At 35.5% G+C, this 18,619-nt stretch overlaps 1 protein-coding gene and 1 pseudogene across 1 annotated transcript; both read right to left on the reverse strand.

Moving 5' to 3' along the window:
- Positions 1–599: 599 nt before the first annotated feature.
- Positions 600–9,858, reverse strand: LOC138304650 (uncharacterized; annotated as a pseudogene).
- A 151-nt stretch (positions 9,859–10,009) lies between these two features.
- LOC138304612 (uncharacterized) lies at positions 10,010–18,584 on the reverse strand. The gene is made up of 2 exons (XM_069244782.1): positions 15,963–18,584; positions 10,010–13,443 (listed from the first exon to the last, which is right to left on the reverse strand). Exon 2 carries the CDS (start codon positions 13,428–13,430, stop codon positions 11,076–11,078), a length of 2,355 nt encoding a protein of 784 aa, XP_069100883.1. The 5' UTR covers positions 13,431–13,443; positions 15,963–18,584; the 3' UTR covers positions 10,010–11,075.
- Between the last annotated feature and the right edge of the window lie 35 nt (positions 18,585–18,619).

The raw sequence follows: 18,619 nt of genomic DNA on the forward strand, positions 1-18,619 counted from the left end.
AGAATTTGTTCCTCGGATATTGACCTTGACCAGGTTAGATGGAAACTTGTCAACGAAATTTTGGGAATTTATTATGAATTTTACGTTACAATGAAACATATAGCAGAGTTAATTGCGGTAGGGGTTTATATACACGCATCGTTCTCAGTTGGGGTAGCACGGCTGTAATGGCAAATCCTTCTAGACTAGAATGGTTACATACTCAATACTCCAGGGATTACTATCACTGTTGTTATATCCAACTCTACAATATGTCAAAGGCAATTCAGGAGAAAAAAAATCCCTGACCAATCACGGGCCTGCAGACTGCCTTTGAATATTACACAGATCTAGAGAGCACCACCAAAGCCACACAGACAACCTAAGTGTAGCTTTATCCGATTGTTTTGACCAAACTATACCTGTTCGTCTGTTGTATCGTTGAGTTTTACTTCGACATAGTCCAGAGGTGGATATAACGACCGTGATAGTAACCACTGGAATATCGAGAATGGAATGGTTAATACTGTAGCCCATCGTTAGTTCTAGCTAGTTACCTACTTGTTGGGAGCATGAATCAATTTTGCAATTTACATATAATCAGTTTAGAGTCAATGGCATAAAGTTTTGAGTCTGTAATTCGGAATCTCGACATGATTTTCGATTCATAAAGACAACTTACGGTTATCAGAATTGAGTAGATACAGTAACCAATCGCACACACTGGGCCTATACAAGCCGAAAACTATTATCTGTTTAGTCCACACACGTTATGCCGAATAGAAATGCAGATGAATTTGAAAACATTGAGCAATAATAACATCTAACTTTCACACATAGTTAAGACATAGGGTCTATTAGTTAGAATATCAAAGTAATATCAATTCATAATCATATTATTGAAAACCAACTCATTTTCACGTGTTTTTTTCATTCGGTGTATTTTGCAGGCAAATAGAAAAAGAGAAAGTTAGTCGACACGAAAAAGTGCCAGACACAGATACATTAGAACTATAGGACTAAATCACGAAATACAATCGTCTGAGAGAAACAAATACCAACAACAAATCGTATTACATGTGGAAACGTGAAAATAAGTTGGTTGACAGATTTTGTTTTCTTCATATAGCATTAATAAAACCAGACCGTCAAAAAATAATGAATTTTTGGCTTCCGGCCTTTCTTCTTCCGACTGTTTTGCCAACACACGGCCTTCCCGACCACTTCAGCTATGTCGTTCATACTAATCGAATCCTCTACATTTTGCACATGGTAAGTTTAAGTGCCCACCCTCGCTCCCTAGAAACTGTTCACTAGTCACTCGCAGTAGATTATGTCAAGTGACCCACATCGCTTCCTAACGACTGTTCACTAGTCACTCGGATCAGGTTCTGTCAGGTGGCCCACCCTCGCTCTCTGACTACTGTTCACTAGTCATACGCATCGGATTCTGCCAAGTCGTCAAACAGTATCCTCGAGACTTCCTCTTCATTCACTACATCAACCGATACAGGCAAATTGTTCAGATAAACCACCCTGTTGTGAGCATGCTCGCTAAATTCTAACATGTTGATATCTTTGGCGAGTTGGTATGCAGCTTCAGCATGCTCTAACGCCCGTACTGAGTTCGACCTGCGATACTGAAGGTCACTTTTGGCTAGAAGGCTATGTACCTCCAGAATTTTGGGAATTGGAATTTTCGAGTTCTCTAATTGCTGTAGGTAGTTACTAGCCAATTCTATATCTTCTGAGTCTGGACGCTGTATCTCCATCGTTAATCCATTATCGCCACATCTCAGAAGGAGTATTGCTAATCGACATAATGCAAATCCGATCCCAAATGGACCATCTTTTCCGCCATCACGGCTGAAGTTATCAAGAGCCTTTCGACAACTTTTGACAGCTTTTTCATGTAGGTATTTGTATACCGAAGGGTAGTTAGGCCGACGCGCGTTCAAAACTGCAAGCTGACTCGAAATATCGCGGACATCGTTCATAAATAACCAACCAGCTGCTCTTCCGGAACATCCAACTGGATCCGTCTCTATAATCATCTTTGCGTCGGCGAGCGTGTTTTCTTATTTGTTCAATTTTCGTTGGGCAATGTACATTCTGGTTTGTGCCGAAAAAAGTTCCAGGGTGAAATATTTAGGATTACTTGTCCTTGCAACTCGTTGTAAGCCTGTGTTTATATGCTTCTTAGCGGAGTGTATGTCAGTTACAAACAGGTCACGACTGGCATGGAGGTAATCTAGAATGCACATCATGTCTGAGTCTTCGCTGTACTTCACCTGTATGCTCATAGCGTACATATCAAACTTTTGGAATTCTCCCTGATTGATCATTGTGCTCAGGGAATTGAATGCCACCTCTAGACGTCTTGACCTCCGATCGTGTGATGTCGCAGATCCTGGGAAGGAAGCCACAGGTGAAAGATTGCACCCAGTCGATAAGTCCTGCCTTTTTTCTGACCTCTGTTTCTGCTTCACTTGCATCTTTGTTTTTACTGCTATTGTCACGATAAAGATAAGGATTAGTCGCATGTTTGGTACCAACGGAAGGCTTACCCTTTCGCTGAAATCGCCTGTCTGCCTTAGGGGATAAGGTGTTGGCCCGTAACGTGTCACTTTCGTTACAATGTGCAGAGTCTTTGTTCACACTTAAGACTTTAGATCGACCCGGTTCATTATTTTCATTCTGAACAAGAGACGATTTTGTCTGTCCGAGGTTTGCTTTCAGCACTGATTCAAATGTATACCTTTGTTGATCTGTTGTGTTCGGTTCCACCAAGTTGTCCATGGAAGACGGTAGAACCAACATGTTGTCTGCAATGTTATCCTCAAAGCACGAAAACATTTGATCATGGCGCGACATTTTATCAGACAGGCGGCGTTCTTGTTTTAAGTGCCGGCTTCGTCGTATCACCCAATCGTTTAGAGGTTTGTCTTCTGTTTTGTTGACCTCCGAATCAATTGATATGTCAGTAACTTGGTTACCTTTGTGATGTGGAGCGTTAGTTTGACGAAGACGGACATTCTTCATTGGATAGTCCATGTTTGCTTTGATGCTCATACGAAGTACTGCTGCGAGAATAGGCCTCGGTGTGTCCGTCAGGAGAGGTGTTGACAGGGTTTCTATAGTGCTCTGTGTACACTTCGATAACTCATCGACGATGTATCTATATTTCCTCTCTAGAGACTTCATGAATACCGAAGTTGTCGTGTCATTATTACACCGCGAGAGTTCGGAGACGAACATTGTGCATCTTTCTAAGCGTGTCTTTCCGGTTTTGATTCTTTCGCACTCCTCACTCCCTAAAACAAACTCTTGATAATGTAAATCTAATAGGTCATTTGGCTCTACATTCCTAAGAATAAGGCAACAATTTTGCTTTATCAATTTCTCTAATGCTGGAAGGGCGAATGGTGGGATAAGAGGCTTGCAGTGGTTACATACTTTTACCATGTTACCGCTGCCACGGCCTCCGCCTTCTTTGGTTTGTATTGCGTCATTGTCCGTATCCTGTTTTGAACATTGAAGTAAAGGAACCAAGTGACCATAGCCAGCTGTTAATGATTTCACAAAAGAACCATACGCACATCCCCCGCGGGTCGGAAGTAATTTAAGAAGTAGACGACATTTGTCTTTCCTGGAATTGCAAGATTTGATGTGATCACAATCATTCTCTGTCAGGATTCCATCTTCAAACAGATCGTCAATGATGTCACACGGATCGAGGTGATCCACCAAGGCCACGTGATTTTTTCGTAGTGCGTTTCGTTGTTCTGTTTCCATGACTACTTGCTACCTGTAATAGAAATATTTATACGGATAGATTTACGAATGATTAACATGGTGCCACATGAAAATAATAAGAATACACGATATACTATCAGCACTAATAAACAGGGCTAATTGTTAAGGAATGAATTTCAGATTTGTTAGGGTATTATGATAATTTACTAGCATGTGCACGTTTGCACGTATAATCATAAAATATTATTATTCTTCAGGCAAAGCATGGTTACATGGAGACAATGACAATGTATATTGTAAATATTAAAAAAATCGAAAGAGTATCTCAGATCAACACAATAAACTTATGAATTCCATAACGTTATCTGTGACGGTACAAATGGAAGACGGTTGATACCATTCATTATTGTCCCATATTATTTAGGCCAATCTCAGTATCATTTCATCATATTTGTTTAGCAGGTTGTTGCATGGTTCGAAAGAGTCTTCAACATGCTGATAAACCTTTGCAGCTTTATACAGAAATAACACCATTCGTTACAATGCGGGAGATAGGTAGATGAAAAGCGATATTGCTGAAATCTAAGCTACCATCAATGGCAGAACCTTTTGTTCAGTATCGATACCGGTCTATAGTAAAATATTAAGGATGTTAGATAAGAAATGGTGTATCAGTGTTAGATATTTTGATTTCGTACAATTTATTGTTTTTCTTTCTGGGTGGAACCATTTTATGTGTCCAATGATTAACACTAAAATCAAGATTTTTAGAAAATGTTGAAGTATCGAAATGACCACTGTTGTTAACATAGAACGAATATACGTATCCGGCCTACTATACCTTACCTTTCGGCCGATACCATTATCTTTTTAAAGTCTTTTGAGCTACAATATTGCAGCTATTATTACCAGTGAGTTTGAACTAGATGTTTCTTGTTTTGCGACTTAAAAAGTAGATATTTATGTGCACACACATGCGTAAATATTTATGTGCACGATATGGATTAGTTTACTATATGTATAATGTACAGTAAATAATGTCATCTATTCAATGCCTTGTTTAAGGTCTAGCTTCAATAGTCTTGGGTTCTTCCACATGCTTTGGTGAGATAAGTCAATAAGGTACACACACATTATTTATATATTATTTGGAAAATATCTTTCGTTTTCGTTATACAAACGTTTTAATGTATAATTTAGATTAAGATATTCATTTGTTATCAAGACAAAATAATTAATACGAAACAAGAGGCTCAAACACCATGTTTCGCTCACTTGGATATTACTATGATTATGGTAAAATACTATAATACTAAGGGGGGGGGGTATCACTTTGGGTCGTTTTACGGCCTCTCAGTGATAAGATTAATATTTTTCTTGAAGATACTTACGGGTCAGCTGCAAATTGCTATTCAAACCATTCGATCTTTTTTTCTGGGTTAATGGTAATTTCAAGGGTCAAATATCAAATGGCAAAAATAATGTTTCCAATTTTTATATTCTATTTAATTAAATATTAGAGTAGAAATGATTTCTTTTGCAGGTATTGCCTGCATATCACGTGTTTGCTGCAATATTGAATAGCTTAAAAGACTTAAAGACAGATAACGGTGTCGTCTTTAGAGCTATTACTGCTAATGGAGCAAAGAAATGATTGTGCAAACCATTATTATAACGTCTGTATGCATTTTACCTTACTTGTTTTTTATCACTTACATGTACCTACTAGGCAATAAAACTGAACCGTATAAAATATCAAATTCACAGCGAGACATTATTTCATCAAATATATATATGATGGTCTTTTGGAAGGAAAATTATACGGCAAGTTTACAAATTATGAATTTGACTTCTTATATGAGTGATAAAGTAGATATTAAAATGGTCATTATGTTTGTTTTGACAAAAATGACATAAATGCATGTACATGCGCTTAAAAAATTGGAAACCTACAATACAGTATAGAAAATTGTGCCCGAGTGATTTTCTGAGGCAGTGCTCCACTACGACACATGTGCACCATTTCGTACCCGGCCGAAAGGTATAGTAGGCTGGGTACGTATATTTGTGATATTAGAAGAAGTAGGCCACAGTGATCTAGTTCAGCATTTGTTCCCTTTTAACATTAACACTAATGCTTTTGCTGAAAATGTTCTTTCTACCACGATTCGATAGCTTGAAATTGATGTTTAGTACTGACTTTGGATCTGGTTAAGATGATTACAAACTAGGGTCACATAGACAGGGTAACGGGGATAAATGAACAAACTAAGCATCTTCTGAGTGTTTCATGTTTGAAACAACCTCACCATGTATATATGTTTTATATAATTGTTTGTTTGTACCACCATAATCAGAAGAAGACTAAGATAGACTATACCTCAAGTCTTATCCTATTGACACTTAACATCTTTTGTCAATAGAATATTTGGAAATTGAAAACAGATTTTCAAGTTTTGCTTTAGTTTATTTTTGAAGATAATCCCAAGCAGAATTGTGCCTGCTGCCCAACTACATGATCGTAAAAGGTGACTACATATATAACCTTTATCTCGTTACTCTAGATATATTTAATGAAAGGTATGGTCTGTCAACTAAATATCCTTTGGTTTTTTTTTTCATTTTTAAGTTAGTCTAAAAGTGATTTTATATTTTATATGAAAATTTCAAGCCCATACACTGCAAGTAGGATGTAGAATTTGGCCTGCTGCTCCATTGCATGATTGTAAAAGGTGGCTAAATCTGGGAATCTATCTCTTGGCTTCAGCAAACATAAATACAGTATCTGTATTGTTTCTTTGAAATAATTAGTTTACAGTGACAGGAAAGTGTTGAGAATGAGACTATAATGTTTTTTAGACAGAAACCCAATATATTTTGAGAGCCACGAGAATAAAGATTCAGATTTAGTCGCATTTTTCGATCATGCAATGGGCAGCAAGATTCACATGCAGTGCTAAACATCAATCTCAAACTATTACAAATGTTTGAAAAAATAAAGTGTTTTGATCTAGATAGCCACGAAATTAAGATTCTAGATTTAATTGCATTTTACGATTCATGCAGTGGGGCAGCAGACACTTATATCCAACCTTCAGTGTAAATGCTGTATGATATGATTAACTTTCTTAAATTTTATAGCTTAAATTTTAACAAATTAAATTTATTTCTCCTAAAAGGATACAGTTCAACTGGGTAATGGTGGCAGACCAAGCTTTGATATATCATTGGTCCCTTTCATGCACCGCTCCTCATGTGCCGTAGGGGAGGGGACAATATTTATAATAACTGTTTTCCTTCCTCAAAGGCTGCATCTGGTCAAATTGTGTTGCATAAGTTTATGACTAGTAGTGATTTAAGCAAATTGTTGACGGACGGATGGACAACGGTCGCTGCGCTATGGCATAAGTTCCATCACCTGCAGACAAGATGAGCTAAAAGTAGTTGAGTATGATACTTGAATCACGTGTATGTATTTTACAGTTGGTTTTTTTTTTAAATTAAACGCCAATATTTATAAACAAGCCTTTTGCGGCAATTTGATATTGATGTAACGAAATCACAAAAAGCATATAAAATACCCCTATACTTTAACGTATTAAAAAATCCTGTGAAACATAAAAATACCCCTATATACGATCAAGTTATATACCTCGTAGTATGTAGGTGTATTTTATAAACTGATTTGCTATATATTTCGAGAAAAGCCAGACAATTCAATAATTAAGGCCCCGCATCGAGATGTGGGTTCCCTATGGTAACCAGGTTGTCCGTCTGTCCGTTTTTCTTGTTACTGCTTTTTCTCAGAAAGGATCTGTCTCAAATTTCATATGTAGGTTCCCCTATGTGCCTGCATTTTGGAATCGACCGGTCATGAAGATGACAGCCAGGCCGCCATCTAGGATTTTGATAGTTAAATATTGTTACCGCTATTTCTCTGAAATTTCTGAAGGAATCCATCGCAAATTTCATAGGTAGGTTTCCCTTGAACCCTTGTTCCGTATATTGCATTTAGGGTCTGATCGGTCAACAAGATGGCCGCCAGGCCGCCATACTGGATTTTGATAGTTTAAGATTGTAACCGCTATTTCTTTGAAAATGATGAACGGATCTTTCTTAAATTTCATATGTAGGTTTCCCTAGATCCCTTGTTGTGTGTATAGCATTTTGGACCAAATCGGGCTACAAGATGGCCGCCAGACCGCCATTTGGAGTTTGATAGTTGAAGATTAGTACCACTATTTCTTGGAAAGTACTGATGGGATTTTTCCCAATTTCATATGTAGGTTCACCTAAGGCCCTAGTTGGGTATATTGCATTTTGGGACCAATCGATATTCATGATAGCCGGCAAGCCATTGGATTTCGATAATTTATAATTAAAAAAATATAGAGAAAAGATCCCTCTTTCCATTGTCGGACATAGATTATTCTTTGGAAGGCGCCAAGATCCCTCTTGGATCTCTTGCTACCATCCCAGTACTACTACATTGTATATTGTCATCAGTCCTTTTCTAATCGTAAAGCACATTGAGCGGGGCCGTTTCTGACGTGTCAGTGTTCTACTTCGAGCAGCTCACCGATATTTACACGACTATAAATAGAACAATATAAAAATCATATGATCGGCGTAATGTGGTTGCATCATGCGGATTGTAGATTGAAATATTGATTTCATAATTCATATTTACTTACAGATATACGACGCCTATCCCTAATTTACCACAGGACAATCAGCTGACAATGCGAAATAGCAAGTATTGCAAACATATGACTTATGAATCTATATTTAGAAAATTCTATCTTAACAGTATATAGAAAGACTTGTGAAACATGAGTAATACTAAATACATCATTAGGAACTCAAACAAACAATTACCTTATGCCTACGACAGTGATGACTGATTCCAAACAAATCAACATTCCTCGTCTACCCGGTACGCTGGCTCTACCTCGGGTGTAGAGAATTTCGTCGCTTCTGTACAACATACGGATCTATTTTTATATACACGGGGATTTCCAGTTGGCACAATGGTCGATACCACGTAGCACAATATTACAGTAACCAATGACATAAGACGTGTTGTATAGCTGTGAAATACCCAAGCTGGGACAATAGCACCATAACATCTATAATCATGCTAAGATCAATAAGTGGATTTTGATTAATTCCTTTACACAAGAGTAAGTTAAATTTTCTGGGTACTGTTGCTATGTGTAAAAGAATAGACGTGAAATTGTCAGGATACGTTTTCTATTGTGTAACAGAAGAGGGACTATCTGAACAGGTTTAGGGCAAAACTAGTTTCAGAACAATAAAACAAAGTAACAACATGAAATATTTATTTTAGTTAAAATGAATTATATCAGAAAAATTCTATATAAGACTAACAAAGCGAAGGGAACGAACCACACTTTTTTATCACAACTAATGATATCTTACATGTAATAAAATTAAAAAAAGGTAAAAACAATTAAAGGCAGATAATAAAGCCTAGAATCTATTACATTATATACAGTCCAAATACGCTAGTAAGCAATTTCCCATTAAGCGTTACTGTACATGTAAAAGTAATATGGTTAAGAACTGGTCGCCAAGTCGAGTTAACATTAACGCGACCTAAATAACACAATGACAGAAACATGGCACCATAAAGCATCTATAAGATATTTTGTTAAAAGCTGTATTTTACTCATTACTATAATTTAATACAATACATTCATTCTCGATACTCCAGGGTTTATTATCACTGTGATTACATCTACCCCCTGGACTAAGTCATAGCAAATCTGAATACATTTCAGCAGAAACAACCCTGACCAATCCCTTCAGAGACTTCCTTTGAAGATTAAAGAGAGCGAGGCCTAACTTCAAAGCCATACAGTGTACCATATTCGATTCTTTTGTTGTACATCAAAGGATCAAAGTACCTGCCTCATTTACGTTTGTTGTCGCAATCAGAGCCTCCAGATTTGCAATGAATTAATGTAGGGATGGATTAACGACAGTAATAATAATCCCTCGACTATCTAAGGTGCATTCCATTATATAAAACGATAAGATGTGTATCTTTGGTTAACACAACATACTACAACTACGTAAATAATTCTCTGGAATGTTGCTATTGAATTGAATTAAATCGTAATCTCTTCTACATTTTAGGATTGGGTAAAATAAGACTTGTTTTCCTGACTCGATATACATAGGACACAACGTATCAGTCGTATGAGGGTTGTTTTGTAATTTTATGTGGTGAATAGAAACAAATAAATCATTTGATCACAAATTTTTACTTATTATACATCGGTATAGTGTAAAGCTGCAAGCATAATTTTCATGTAAATAACTCCCCAATACACATGGTGGATCTATATGTAGAAATCCGCTATTGACAGAACCATACAGAAATAAACACAAATACAATATTTTCTTCAAAGTTATAAAATATCATCAAACAAAAGCATCACTAGAACAATAAATAAACAAATCAAACAAAAGCATCACTAGAACAATAAATAAACAAATCAAACAAAAGCATCACTAGAACAATAAATAAACAAATCAAACAAAAGCATCACTAGAACAATAAATAAACAAATCAAACAAAAGCATCACTACAACAATAAATAAACAAATCAAACAAAAGCATCACTACAACAATAAATAAACAAATCAAACAAAAGCATCACTACAACAATAAATAAACAAATCAAACAAAAGTATCACTACATTAATAAATAAACAAATCAAACAAAAGCATCACTACAACAATAAATAAACAAATCAAACAAAAGCATCACTACAACAATAAATAAACAAATCAAACAAAAGCATCACTACAACAATAAATAAACAAATCAAACAAAAGCATCACTACAACAATAAATAAACAAATCAAAACAAAAGCATCACTACAACAATAAATAAACAAATCAAACAAAAGCATCACTACAACAATAAATAAACAAATCAAAACAAAATGCAGTTATTAACAGTTTCATAACTTTTTGATAAAATGTAAAATACGAGCTTGTCAATGTCATGCATTACAGTAAAATATGATAAAACATATAGTACAATAAACCAATTGGCTATAAAATAAAATACATTAATTTACCTAATTTTGAAAATTGACGTATGAAAAATATGATGTATCCTAGTAATAAATAACATTTGCTTAAAAGAAGGTTTGCAAAAATACAATAAACTTGAATCTCATTTAAAATTCTATATTTATCTCAAAAAATCTCTATTATCTTTAAAAAAATGATATACATGTATAACAATGTCAAAGAGACGCTTTTTAAACCGCTACAACACAATTGTTACCTCACAACAGACTATTCTGAATGAGAAGAGGAGGAAGAGGTATCCATGATACTATTTGACAACTCTGCAGAATCTGTTGCCATGGAAACACCCTCATCAGCAACTCCGCCAGTGGATATAGGCATTTTGTTAAGAAACACTACTCTGTTGTGGGCATGTCCAATAAACTCCTGTAGATTAATCTCCTTGGCGAGTTGGTAGGCTGCTTCAGCATGCTCTATAGCCTTAGCTGAGTAACCCCTGCGGTACTGAAGATCACTCTTTGCAACAAGGTTGTATACCTCAAGAATTTTGGGTAAGGGAGAAACTGATTTCTCTAACTGTTTGAGGTACCTACCCGCAAAGTCTATATCCCTTGAGGCTGGGTGTTGGATGTCCATCGTTAAACCATTTTCTCCACATCTAAGAAGAAGAATTGCTAAACGACACAATGCTATTCTTAATCCAAATGGACCATCTTTTCCCCCATCACATTTAAAGTTATCTAAGGCCCTTTGACAACTTTTGACGGCACTATCATAAAGAGTTTGGTATACTGAATGGTAGTTTGGCTGGTGTACACTTAACACAGCGAGCTGACGGAAAATATCTCGAACTTGATTTATATATAACCAGCCGGCTGCTCTTCCGGAACAACCAACCGGGTCCGCCTCGATCATCATCATTGCATCGGCGAGTGCGCTGTCTAGCTTGTGCAGCTTTCTCTTAGCAATATACATTCTGGTTTGTGCCGAAAAAAGTTCCAGTGTGAAATATTTAGGATTACTCGTCCTTGCAACTCGTTGTAAGCCTGTGTTTATATGCTTCTTAGCGGAGTGTATGTCAGTTACAAACAGGTCACGACTGGCATGGAGGTAATCTAGAATGCACATCATGTCTGAGTCTTCGCTGTACTTCATCTGTATGTTCGTAGCGTACAAATCAAACTTTTGGAATTCTCCCTGATTGATCATTGTGCTCAGGGAATTGAATGCCACATCTAGACGCCTAGGTCTTGTACTATGTGTTATTGCAGAACCTGGGTTACATGTCACAGGCGACAAATTACATACATGTACGCTTGGTAAATCTCGACGTTTGTTTGTTGAATGTTTCCGTGCTCTCTTAGCAGCTGTGGGTTCACTGCAATATTTTAAGTAATCAGTTTTAGTCACAAGCCTGTTACATTTAGAAGCCATATTTTGTGGATGAGTATCCTTTTCTCTTTCACTTTCTAAAGGACGTGCAGAATGTTGGTAAAGTCGTCTGATTTGTGACTCACTTTGTGCTTTTGGTTCTTCCCCATTCAAAAATGATGGCATTTGTACAAAATCTGGTATCAGCATTGATTCAAATTTACATAATTTGAGATCTTCTGTTGTGTTTGACTCATTCAATCGTTCCATGGCAGAATGCTGATTTAGTTTGATGTCTACAGCGGTATCTTCATAACACGAAAACACTTGGTCACGATGCGACCTTTGATTAAGCTTTCGTCGTTTTTTCTGGAATCGCCTATTTCGTCGTACCCTGCATTGATTTGAAGATTCGTTATCTATCTTGTGTGCTTCCGAACAGAGAAAGATGTTTGTTGATGGTTTATCCAGGAGATGCGTGGGTAGAGATTGACAAAAGTGTTCCTTCAACAATAAGTTTTCCGTTTGAGCCCAGAATCCAGTACGGGATTCTGCCTTGAGAATAGGTTCCTGTACATGATGGGCAATAGCTTGTAATGACTGAGTAGATTGCTTTATAGCTCTGGCGATATATCCATATTTGTTTTCTAAGGATCGCATAAATACAGACTTAACTTGACTTCCTCTACACCTTGCGAGTTCGGATATAAAAACGATACATCTATCTAAACGTGTTTTTCCTGACTTAATTCTTTCATACTCCTCTATTCCAAACACAAACTCTTGATAATGTAAATCTAAAAGGTCACTCGCCTCCAAATTCTCAAAAATAAGACAACAGTTTTGTTTAATCAGGGACTCCAATTCTGGAATAGTAAATGGAGGAATATTATGTGTGCATCTGCTACATGCATTGAGAATATGTCTGCTGTGAAGACCAGTGTTTTCTGTCGGTTTTGTTTTTACAAAGTCTTTTCGTGGTATTGAGCTCCGGACTACACGAGCTAGATGGTTGTAGTCTGCTTTTAAGGAGTTCAGAAAAGAGCCGTACGCGGAAGGTCCACACGTGGGCAGCATGATAAGCAGTAGACGACATTTGTCTTTCCTAGATTTGCAAGATTTGATGTGATCACAATCATTCTCTGTCAGGATTCCGTCTTCAAAAAGATCGTCAATGATGTCACATGGATCAAGTTGATCCACTAAGGTCACGTGATTTTGTTGTAAGTTGTTTCGTTGTTCTGTTTCCATGTTTATTTTCGACCTGAATGGGAAAATATAATATTAGAAGTATTTTTATTTTGTAAACTTTCTTAGTGATAATTCATGTTCAACGATGTCAAGCTTTACTGGTGGCATTTATATGATAATTATTTCATATATACACATAATCGTTGGTATGCATGCAGCACAGAGTCTATCATCTATGTAGATGCTTTACCTGATTATTTATCAAAAATAACATTACATACAATGTATATGTTTAATTAGATAGAAGGCGGAGGTTTCCAACGTCCTGTAGGTATTTCATAATGGTATGATGTATCGGCAGAGGGATCAAAGGTGGATACCGGAGTATTCTAACAGCGCTCCATAGACGGTGTAGAAATACAAGTATGAAGAATGTATATGTTTAGTGTACTACCTTACCATGTTTCCACTATGCAAGACCACTTAAACAGCAAGCAAATCATTTATGAAACTCATTTTCTTTATACATTCATGATTTAATTTAGGTTTGTGCATCTTTTTTATTTTTCTTTTAAAGTGTTATGTGCCATATTTTTCATACTCAAGAATCAAGATGAGCTTTTAATATGTTATTCATTACCAAGAGTTAGCACCATTTTGAGAATTACAGTACATTTAATACATAGGTTTGTTTTAATTTTAAAAGCACAAATAAGAGATGATATTGATTTTGGCAGTATATTTACATCTATAGTGTAGTGAAATGAGTACATATGGTCAGACAATGAAGCCAAATTGTGGTCTACAATTTCATTTCGTATCCTTATATTAGTAAAGGGATTTTTGCAGGCATGTATCCACCTAAACATAAAAAAGTATAACAAACAACAATTTTACAGTACATAATTTCTGTTTTCTTATTAACGTTTGATTCCGCAGCTTAATTCATCAAACATTGTGGTTTTCAATAGATTAACGAAGAAAACATTATATGTCAAAGTTTTCGCCCAGTTACGGCACATTATAACTTTAATTAAAAAGGCCCATATCTTTTCTTTCTCTGTAAAATACCATTTTCAATGTACATTTCAATTAAGAAGATTTCCATTATTTGATCATACGCAAAACTGACAAATTGCCAAAATTAGAAAAGTTTAATACATTTAGCAATTTTATAAATAATCTAATGCATGAAATAGAACTCTTAGACAGAAGTTACTAAATCAAAAACAATTATGACTTAGGCGCCGCTAAATACATTCATGGGTAGCACATAAACATGTGATCTCATTTTGTCGAACTTATGGTTGGCCACACTAGCAGATTTCTTTCAAAATAGTAAAATAGAAACAAGGGCGCTATTTACTAATGATAACGTTACTAAATTAAATCTACATGACGTACTTATATTAATTACTGATGAAAATTAACCCCACCCCCACTCTAATTTTTTTTGGATCAATCCCAATAGTTTTGTTGGAATAATGACCATCATACGCATCAACACTAACAACATTTGAACTAGTATCAATTATGAACATATATCTATGTGCGATATAAGGTGTGTCTGAATCCCGCTAGAAAAATGCTACCTACATAGTAAAAGAAGATTACATCGCAGTATAAAATTAGATAATTTAACAGAATATTAATTTCTCTCATACCTACGTGTATAAGACGGGTTTATACGTTACACTACATATATTGTCGGCTAAGACTGTATTAACCGGCCACCCATGTCACTGCGTTAACAAATTACCATTTTCTCGGTAAAATGTAAACGTTATTTCTGAAACTAGGTTGAATTCACTATAAAGAATATAAACATTGGGATTTGTGATAAAAATAGCTAACATGTTTAAGATATAGAGAATTGACTTACAGTCGCAGTTTTCTTCGAATCTAATTAAAAATTGCGGGATATCATTGTACTAAAAACGCCGAGGGATGAGAGAAAATACTCCTTAAAGGTGGATATAAAGAATATTCTCTGGATCACAAAGACCCCCAGATAAAAAAAATTGTATTCTGCGCAAATGAAAAGAGCTTTAAAGTATTTACACCACTTGTTATAAATAGAACTACGACAAACTTATCAGATCGGGTTTGCTATGTATTCACGACCCGTACGTTCCATTCACGGGTTCGTACCAGTTGTATCCACTTAGACTCAGGATGGCGTACCCGATGTATTTCATATGTTAACGAAATATCCTTTTTGTTGAGAACAATACGTAATCGATTTATATTCATTGAAATTTGATTTATTACGTATTTTAATGCATTTTGAAACTTTTTAGATATTGCTTTTATATCCACAATGCTCTTAAGATAGAAAATAATAATTCAAAGAGTATCTTTCATATGGATACACCATATTGAAAAAATCCAAAGGCGTTCCGTTAAACGACGCCGTATCATTTCAGTACAGCTGGCAAGAATCCGCAAAAGGAAGGCACGGTATGTGATCACGAAACAGTTTTACTTCTGTGTGTATACTAACTACTAATTCACATATCGCGGTTTGAACAATTATAATATAAATATGTACACAACGACAGAAAGCTGAGTTGCACAACAAATAATAATTACCTGAAGCATAAGACAATATTGTCGGTATCCTCATCCTCCACACAACCGCCCTACTAGAGAATCATCCTGCCTATATAGCTTGTTTATTTTTGTACGTATGGAAATTTCCAGCGTCATGGTTGATGTTCGATCGGGTTTGAAACAGTGTGCAGACGCAGAGCAATTCCAGTGGCAGCTGTCGATTATTCAGACCAATGATTTTCTAGTTTTTTTTTCACACCAAATGATCTGGTTACAGTATTTTGGGCGACGGCTGGTATTCTGTATTACGTTCTATTGTTATCCATGCATTATCATAACCGGTTTTTGGTATTACATATTACAGTTGTAGGGAGAATCATCGACAAATTGTTGTGGTTCAGGTAATAAAATCCAAGAGATTTTGTCTCAGATTTCAGAATTTAAATGCTGGCTATATATGTTTACATTACACGTACACACATTTCACGGAAAAAATGCGATGAGTAATTCATGGAATTTTCTCGGTGTTGCTTTAATTTGTTTGAGTCCTGCTCCAAGGGTAAAACCATCAGGTAATTTACAGTTTTGGAATTTGCCAGGGTGAAATAGCAAGAAAAAGGCTAATTATAGTTTTTAGCAATTAAAAATTCAATTAGAAGTGCACAAAGTCACACTAATAAGCTTGCATGGTCCTAATGGTGACAATCCGGTATTTCTTCAAAATATTTTGACTGAAGTTATGTTAGAGAACTATGGAAATAATGATGTTATTATTTGTTGACAACTTGGTCTTATATCCAGACAAAAGGCTGTGGCAATATTAGTGTTATCCATTAATCATTAGAACATTTTTCTTATGTGTTTCCATTTTAGCATTACATTATACAGTTATAGAGATACTTAGCAATAACAAAGTAACTACTTTTATCACCTTTCATTCATTTATTCAAACACAGGTGAGAATTCATAGTATCTATCCATGGTACTGATTCGTATTATAAATCTGTTATCTCGCCGAGGGTAAATTGACGGAATGTATACAATTTCATAGAAGGTAGCTGATTCTCAGAAAAGTTTACAAACAAAATAATTTCATAACCCTATGAAATTAAAAAATAGTCATATCAATGCTTATAATTAATTTTTCAGACTACTTGATAACATAAGATACGTTTAAACGTATGATTCCATTGATTTTCAAATGTATTATTCATCCAAATCAATACGCAACGTCGACGTCTCTATTGTGACGTCATGATAACGTCGGGTTTTCACACCATTCTCGTTTTCGTTCTTCACAGTAGTATGAAGAAATTTAGGAACGTGGACTGCATTACTGAATTCATTGGCAGATCTGAAAAAAAATACAAAATTGTGGAACTGGTTTTATTTCTTTTTGTATATCCAACTGCTCACACAGATTCAGGAAATATGTTTTTCGATTTGGATGAAAATGAATGATTCGAAAATTTTAAGAAGAACATGTTTGATCGAAACTGAATATTGAGATATCATTACAAAAAAGATCTGTTAATTAATAAAAAGTCATTTTTTACAAACTTTGGTTTAATGCTTGCATATTTACATTTTATGACCTAATTAAAGATCCCAGTAATCTTACATTTTATTCAATGTTTGAGTTTTATAACATATATAACATTAACACTAATTTTCTCAAATTCAGTGCTTTTTGAAATTTTAAAAGTTCCAAAGAATTTTACAAATGTCTTATTACACCAGCCACGGCACTGATTTGGGAAAAAAATGAAGTGGCGACAGCAATTTCTCTAATATACAGATAAATGGGAAAAAAATACAAAATTCCTTTTTGGTCTCTCATAGTACAAAGCATGGTTCCAACTTAAAATGATTTACCACATATTAGTCAGAAATAATTTCCTCTTTAAAGTCCAGCTAGCTACAAGCCCTCTATGTACATTTTGTAACAGTGAACCAGAAACAATAGTCCATTGTCTATGGTAATGTATAGAGGTTCAAAGCTTATTACAGGAACTTGAAACGGATATCGTATTTATTCCCTTTTCTACAAATAAAGAAGCTCACCTATTCGGAATACTATCCAATTAATTATAATAAAACACTCCATCTATAAGACCAGATGCTTAAATAAATCTTTAGGCCTAAATGGCCTCATTAATACTATAAAGGAGCACATTTTAGCTTTGAAATTCTTAAACAATAACAACAATCAAATGAAAAATCAATTGTTTGTAATTTATCTAAGAATTGGAAACCCCTATTGAAATTTGTTTCCTCTCGTAACGTATTTTTCTTTTTTTAATTTTTTTTTGTATATGTTTACATATACACATCACATACATATACACGTATTTATACGTATATAATTATACAATAACAATAGAACTATTAACAGGTTGATAACTACATACGGATCAATGTTAGATTCCTTTTCTCCCATACTTAATAGGAAAAATCCGAAATTCTCGTTGCTCTCCAGGCTTTTCATCGCGACATTGTCACAGGAACGTCGTTCTGCTTCGAAATTGATAACGTGATCGGCAAATGCACGACGCGGCTACGCCGCAGGTATTGATGACGTCACGTTATTGCCTAGCGCGTGCGAGTTGTCTTACACCCCCTGTGGAAGATAGAGTAACCTTTTCCCTAGCAACTACGGGTTATCCATGTGAAGTATGGGAGAATATAATAGGCTT

This window comes from Argopecten irradians, chromosome 1 (assembly GCF_041381155.1).
Source record: "Argopecten irradians isolate NY chromosome 1, Ai_NY, whole genome shotgun sequence".
NCBI classification, from domain to species: Eukaryota; Metazoa; Mollusca; class Bivalvia; order Pectinida; family Pectinidae; genus Argopecten; species Argopecten irradians.